The sequence below is a fragment of the Watersipora subatra genome, chromosome 2 (genome assembly GCF_963576615.1).
Source record: "Watersipora subatra chromosome 2, tzWatSuba1.1, whole genome shotgun sequence".
Taxonomy (NCBI): domain Eukaryota; kingdom Metazoa; phylum Bryozoa; class Gymnolaemata; order Cheilostomatida; family Watersiporidae; genus Watersipora; species Watersipora subatra.
The window spans coordinates 55,317,552-55,325,708 of record NC_088709.1 but is presented as its reverse complement, the minus strand read 5'-3'; the positions used below and the strand labels follow the sequence as shown (position 1 = coordinate 55,325,708).

At 32.1% G+C, this 8,157-nt stretch overlaps 1 protein-coding gene across 1 annotated transcript in view; it reads right to left on the bottom strand.

The window, feature by feature from the left end:
- Positions 1 to 1,284: 1,284 nt before the first annotated feature.
- LOC137387268 (major facilitator superfamily domain-containing protein 12-like) overlaps positions 1,285 to 8,157 on the bottom strand; it is a 43,234-nt gene continuing 36,361 nt past the window's right edge. Inside the window, exons 10-12 of the mRNA XM_068073615.1 lie at positions 4,474 to 4,656; positions 3,660 to 3,760; positions 1,285 to 2,113 (exon numbers count right to left, since the gene is read on the bottom strand). Of these exons, the coding sequence (XP_067929716.1) occupies positions 1,801 to 2,113; positions 3,660 to 3,760; positions 4,474 to 4,656 (597 nt within the window). The 3' untranslated portion in view covers positions 1,285 to 1,800. The remainder of the gene's footprint in view (positions 2,114 to 3,659; positions 3,761 to 4,473; positions 4,657 to 8,157) is intronic.

The window sequence follows — 8,157 nt, the reverse complement described above, 5'->3', positions numbered from 1 at the left end:
ATACATGAATGTATATAAACAGCGGCCGTATACAGTAACTGTGTTGTTTGAGATAAATAGCTGCTTTTTGTTTTACATCTATGATTATATACGAACTAATATGTCTACTACACATTAGGTCCAGTGTTTTCAGCTGTCATATGTAGTACCCGCATAATTGACTGACGGGAACGCAGGTCAGAGTACCCTTTATGCACAATAGCCCAGAATTTTTACCATAAACACTTTCTCCTTTCCTGAGTAATTTCCCATCAGGCTAGATTTCCAGTCTTAGATTGCAGTCTGTTGACTATGTGTGGATTTACTTTGTACTTCCTTTTATATACTCTCCTTGGTTGATCAATCTAAACTTCCCTTTTATCTCCATATATTTTTCTAGGTTCTTACCAGTTTTATACACAATAAAAATCATTCATCTTTTATTCTCTGATAAAAGATACATTGTTTTTAATGTGATGTAATTTTCCTGTGTTAGTTGTTTTTCTATTGATTGTAAAGCATTATTCTGAGCCAATCATTAGTTGAGAACCTCTCTCAACAGAGTTAAGTTCTGAGTTAAGTTCAACACTTGCTTAATGACATAATAACCTATAACGTGAATACTATGTAAAGAAGGTTTCAGCAACTTTTGCAAATTTTATCACGCGCATCAGTCAAGGAAGCCCCGCAACGACTGTCTGTATTAACAATGTGCAGAACTGTCATTGGCTTGACAGGGACAGTTAAATAGATATCTTACGGTAGCAGACACCACTTTTTGTAGAGGATTAGCTAGTTAGGCAGACTAGGTAACTAGCTAGCAAATGAAACTCCTGTATCTCTCTACTTAATTTTCTATAAACAGGAATGCCTTGTGAGAGATCGTCAGGAGAATAACTATATGCACAATTATTATTTTATAGTGCATATGGTGGTGGAGTGGTGCAGATGGTAGTGTGTCTGTCGGCTTAGCTGAATATTCAAGTTTTATTCGCATGGGAAAGAAGCTTTTTTCTTTTAAGAATAGCCACATACATCAACTTTATTATAGCGAAGATTAAGTGTTTCCCTTTAGCATTTTGAACCGATCACATCAATTTTGTTACGTTGTGGTTGGAGTCTGGTATTCAAACGATGTGCAATGGTCTAAGATGGCTTGCCCTTTGATTGGTGAGTCTTGATCGCTGAAAGCTATTGAATGACTCATAACCTTTTTAATGTATGAGGTAGATAGGCTACGATGGTGGTATGGCCCCACAAGTGTGTACACACTCAGCTGAACTTAATTATCTACACCTGTCGCAATGGTGTTGCAACTCCAACATTTATGTGACAAGTGCATGTAAGTAGACGAAATACAAATCTAGTAATAAAAACAGACACAAGCAAAACATGCACTTCAATGCTTCGTTTTAAAAAATATGCTCTATACAGCAAAAATCTACTGCAATGTTATGTTTGTCACCAGATGAGTTGATATTTACCATCTTTAATCTTTTGGTTATATTAATTAGTTTTCCTTTCACGCTCCCCATTTCATTAAGGCAAGCAGAACTACATTAGAAAGTTACTGAAGGAAGGCTTGCTATTGAAAATTTCCAGTAAAATTGTTACATTTATAGTTTATACTTATGTAAGAAATTATAAAAAGCAATTAAGAAATGCTTGTCTAGCCAAATTGGCAGTTTTCTCACAATATACTCCCGTACATTTTTCATTTTCCATAAATATCAAAAAACATAAAAATTTTGTCAACTTGTCATCAATGTGACAAGAGCCTGTTGATGTACTTTAAATTTTCTTTGGCTACAACGGGTCTTGCTAATAATCATCAAGAGAGTCTGATTGACCCGTCAGAATATTTGATGAGCCCAAGTCTCTGCTCAGATGCAGGCTCGAGCTCATGCCATATGAACCGTCCACTGTCTCTGTAAGTGTGGTTGAGAAATGGTCAAACATTTCTTCTTTCATTGTACCATAAGTCGTCCACTTGCTGCTCCTATGCAATGTGTCATATACACTTTGCTTCTCTGCTTCCGCTAATTTCTTGCTTTTGACGAATGGTAAAGCTAGGAGCGAGATGAATGACAGGACAAGAGGTATGACAGCCACTATATATCTGTAGAACTCACGCCTGCAGTAGAGAGCAGAAGCTAAGGGTTTGAAATAATCTATAAACTTTATGTTATTGAGAGCAAGGATACTGTACAAAACTACCCATGCCATTTAGAGCAAAGGCAAATGTGTTATAAAGCTACCCAGTATATACAGGTTTGGAGAACTGAGATTAATGCAGTCTATAGGCTTATGAACACCCCCACTGCTGCAAAGAATTCTTCGCTGTTAGTTGACTTTCATCTGATACCAATAAATGCTAGTGACATAAATATCTATAAACAAAAGATATCGCGACTGTGCTATATATAGCTATCAGCAATACATATAATATGTGTGCTACATATAACTACCAGCAATGCATATGCCATGTGTACGACATATGGTCATCAACAAAACACAGCACATGTGATATATGCATAAATATACAAATGTTAAAAACGCATATACGTGTAGCAACAGTGCTACATATAGCTATCAACAAAGCATATAGCATCAATGCTACATGTAGCTACCAACAATGAATATAGCATCAGCTTTACAGATAACTATCAACAATACATATAGCATCAGCGCAACATATAGCTAACAACAAAACATATAACTGTCCTACATATAGCTAACAACAAAACATAGAGCAACAGTGCTACATATAACATTAGTAAAACATATATATATAAAAACAGTGCTACATATAGCTAGCAACTGAACATATACATAAAGCTATCAACATTGCATATAGCATTTGTGCTGCATTTAACAATCAACAATACATATAGCATATGTGCTACATTTACCTATCAACAATACATATAGCATCAACGTTACTTATAGCTATCATCATTGCATATAGTGTAGCTTTGGTGCTAAATATAGCAATCAACAATACATATAGCATATGTGTTACATACACTTTCATGCATAGCATGTAGCACAGAAGTCAGGGCTCCGTGATATTATGGAAGCAACATATGGCTGCTGATGGTACAGTATGTGTTGGTAGACACGGTTCAAGTGTATAATTGTTCAAACATGTCTAAAAGTAACCTAACTAAAATTTCATGAGGAAAGAGAGTGCAGAAAAAGACAGTGTGTATATGTAAGAAAATTTAGTACAATGACAGGCTGAGGCTTCTAAGAGAGTAAAATACAAAGAGTTCAGTTAGTCATCAATGTTAAAAGGGAACAAATCTTCACGCGCTGGTAGCCTCACAAGCTTGTGTGTTTGATATAGTAAAGAGTACATCTTTTGATGATACAAATGTGAGTACATCTATCGATGATACAGAGATGAGTATAGTTATTTAAGATGCAGAAAGTGAGTTTATCTGTTGGTGATACAAGAGATGGCTACATATATTTAAGGTAATAGAGGTAAGTATATCTACTTATAATACAGAAGATGAATATATCTACTTATGATACCTGAGATGAGTACATTTATTTAAGATGCAGAGAGTGAGTACGCCGATATAATACATGATACCGATTATGAGCATGTCTAGTTATGACACGTCGCATGAGCACATTCATTAAAGAAAATTCTATTTGGCTTATCTACTTACGAAGGGGCGTGTGGATAAATAATCTGGATTATGAAAACAGATATGCCGGATAATATCTTGTCAGCAACATCCATCGAGCCATAGACAAATGCAGCACTCTCCTAAAATTATTGAGTTGTGGTGCTGTCAGCTATACGCACAATACTGTTATCTAAGCATTGAGTTGTAGAGATATACAACACTGTACTATAATCACTGAGTTCTAGAGATATACAACACTGTACTATAATCACTGAGTTCTAGAGACATACAACACTGTACTATAATCACTGAGTTCTAGAGACATACAACACTGTACTATAATCACTGAGTTCTAGAGACATACAACACTGTACTATAATCACTGAGTAATAGAGACATACAACACTGTACTATAATCACTGAGTTCTAGAGACATACAACACTGTACTATAATCACTGAGTTTTAGAGACATACAACACTGTACTATAATCACTGAGTTCTAGAGACATACAACCCTGTACTATAATCACTGAGTTCTAGAAACATACAACACTGCACTATAATCACTGAGTTCTAGAGACATACAACACTGTACTATAATCACTGAGTTTTAGAGACAGGCAACGCTGTATTTTAACCAAATGCCATCCACTATAGTGACAGACACTGGTAATAAGAATGGATAGAGGAAGTTGAACAGAAGGCAAAAAATGGAATGGGAGGAAACTCTATAATATAAGGGAAGGTAGTTTGGAAACAGGGATTGATTAAAGCGAAGAAAACTTGGAAGACAGAATATGTTGGTTGCAGGTTAAAGAGTGGCTGATTATAAACCTGAGAACTATGATATACCTTGTCTAGCTGAATTAGGTCAGCAGTAAGAGTCAGAGAGAGCATGAGGAGTGTTGACTCCGCTATTCCAACCAGGGCAGTTGCACCAAGCAGTTGGAAAATAAGACTTGCGGTTCCTTCATCAAGAAGATGCAACCAAACACAGGATCCAGCCATGGAAAGAAGACCGATAATGTATACAACCTAAGTACAAAAATTCAGCGATTTCAGTTTGCAAACTGCAGATCATTGATTTTATAAGTACTGTAAGTGCTATCTGACAAAGGGCAGTTTATTCAACAAATTAGGGCATTTCGGATTCCATAAATGTACCTCAAATAATCTAAAAAGATTCTTAATGACACAATTTCAGTTCTGTTTCAGCAACAAGATTAAAATATATTTATATATTACTACATGAAAATCTTAGTAGCCTCAAAAGGGGTTCAATCGCTCATATACATGTATGGATGTAGATGATATGTATATATATGTACATGATATGTATTTTATATATATATATATATATATATATATATATACAGTGAAACATGGATAACTTGCCCTCGGATATAGCGAACACATGGTTAACTCGAATGGATTTGCTTGGTCCGTTCCCACGCAATGATAAATGGCTCTATATAACTCGAATTCAACACTGTTAATTCGAACTGTTTTTTGCCCAACGGCTACCGAAACGGTTGCTATCGCTTTAGAAAATCACTTTATTCCAAGCCATAGAGGTAAACCTCAACTTTTCGTAATTCATAAGCGTCGTTATTACCTCCATCGGCAAAATATTTTTGTCAACGACTTTTCTAAAGGTTTGGTGAAATTTGATTTACACTGCTATACGATGAACAGCACGGGCTAGCCAGGTAACGCGCGCAAGGATTTTCGCCACGCACATACAAAACAAAAACAGCATGTTGTTTTTGTTTTGTATTTGCGTGGCGAAAATCCTTAAGTGCGTGACCCGGCTAGCCCGTGATGAATAGTTTTCCGACGTTGATTCCGTGTTGAATCAACGTCGGAATGTTGAATGTTTAAAACGTCTTAAAAATTGTTGTGATTAAACGTATACGTTGTCTTAGCTAAAAAAAACTATTCATCGTTTGACCTAAACACAAAATACGTGTGTACATTCAATTAGTATACATTCAAAAAGCGTGAGTGATATACAATGTACCGTGAAACCTCGTAAAACTTTTAATTGAACTGCCTCGGAGTGTTGCTCTTAACGAATCCCAGGTAAAGTAAGGTAATCTTTGCATAAACTTCAAGAAAAATCCGCAAAATTGATCGTGGGTAAAACGCTCAAAAGAAAAAGATGTCTTTTCTTTTGAGCATTTCAGCAACGATCAAGTTTTGCCAATGTCAATCTAAAAAACGTCCTGGCAATAACATCACCTCAAACAACAAACCAATCTCAAGTGATAGAAAAATCTCTATACTTTTTTGATAAAAACGTTTTAAACTTTACATTAGAAGCATTTAATTTGAAACAAGCCATTTGTGCTTTTGATTTATATTATAGTTTGTATATGTACATGTATCTACTAATAAATAAGTAAATACATGGACTTGTGACAGTGCTCTGATAACTTGAACGCTCTGATAATTCGAACACTTTTGCTCGGTCCCTTGAAGTTTGAGTTATCCGAGTTTCACTGTATATATATATATATATATATATATATATATATATATATATCTATATATATATATACATATATATATATATATATATATATATATATATATATATATATATATATATATATATATATATATATATATATATATATGGTATGATATGTATATATATATATGATATGTATATATATATATATATATGATATATACAAATGTATATATGATATCAATATCATATGTATATATATGATATATATCATATATATCATATCATATATATTAAATGATATATATCATATATATATATATAAATATATTTATATATATATTTATATCTATATGTATATATATATATATATATATCGAATGTATATATATGATATGATATATATATCATATGTATATAAATGATATATATGATATATATGATATTTATATATATATGATATATATGATATTTATATATATGATATATATGATACTTATATATATGATATATATTTATATATATATATATTTATATATATATATGATACTTATATATGATATATATGATATTTGTATATATATATATATATATATGATATATATGATACTTATATATATGATATATATGATATTTATATATATATATGATATATATGATACTTATATATATATATATATATATGATATATATGATATGTATATATATATATGATATATATGATACCTATATATTTATATGATATATATGATATTTATATATATATATGATAAATATGATATTTATATATATTTGATATATATGATATTTATATATATATACATATATATATATGATATATATATGATATATATGATACTTATATATATATATATATATATATGATATTTATATATATTTATGATATATATGATACTTATATATATATGATATATATGATACTTATATATATATGATATATATGATATTTATATATATATATGATATATATGATACTTATATATATATATATATGATATATATGATATTTATATATATATAGATATATATAAATATGATATATATCATATATATATAAGCAATCGAGTTATTGTTTAAAGACCATCAGCTGAGAGGAATTTCTAGAGTGATGCTAGTTTAATGCTGTCAAAGTTACTATCACTTCAGTATTATCAACTGCTGCAAAAACATAAATGAAATATCAGCAAGTTTCTCCCTTTTTCTGCCAGGTAAGTGTTCAAATTATAAATTTAATGATATGCACTTTAGTTTCCTTGCAACCATTCGTGAATCGTTATGAACAATTTAATCAAAATACTTATATTTCCATGAGATGGCAGAACAGCAGTCTAAACTTATATAGCTGTATTCTTTTAAGTATTCAACACTTCTGCATTGAACCACTAATATTATAATCATGTTGAGCTTATAGAACTCGCTAGCTTTAACATAATGTTTGCTTGAATAACCTTCAGATAGCATAGGCACCTATGCGATGTTGGGATGAGCCTATTTTATTTGATGAAAAGACTTAGAATCATGTGTGGAAACCAACAGGACTCTTAATATAATTCAATTCAGGAATAATTTAATAAGTTAAATTTATCTGCTAAAAGGTAGTTCCTTCAATAAATGATTAACATCTTATACAGTGGACTTAATTCTTGTTATAATAAGAGTAGTGCCCTTTCATCCAACTGTCCAAAGCCACGGTAAGAACGTTAGGAAAAAAGATCATCTCACACAAGAGTTGAGCTTGGGGCATCAGATTAACAAGTAAACTCACTACTATTACACCACTCAGCTTCATAAAACAATTCTATATTATTCTGATTATTCATCACTATCTTTGTCAGTGGACGCGACTGGCAAGTGTAGTAGTTACTATAATATATGTTCTAAGCCATAAATAAGTAAATAGACAGATGAAGCCTAAAGCCTGGTTTCCATATTGAATGCGAAACCCTGGCGGTAATCTCGCACAGCAAAACTCTTGCGGCACTAGGTTCGGCGCCTAATGTTCGCATAAAGCTGCGTCGCTGGTGATCGCATAAAAATGGCCG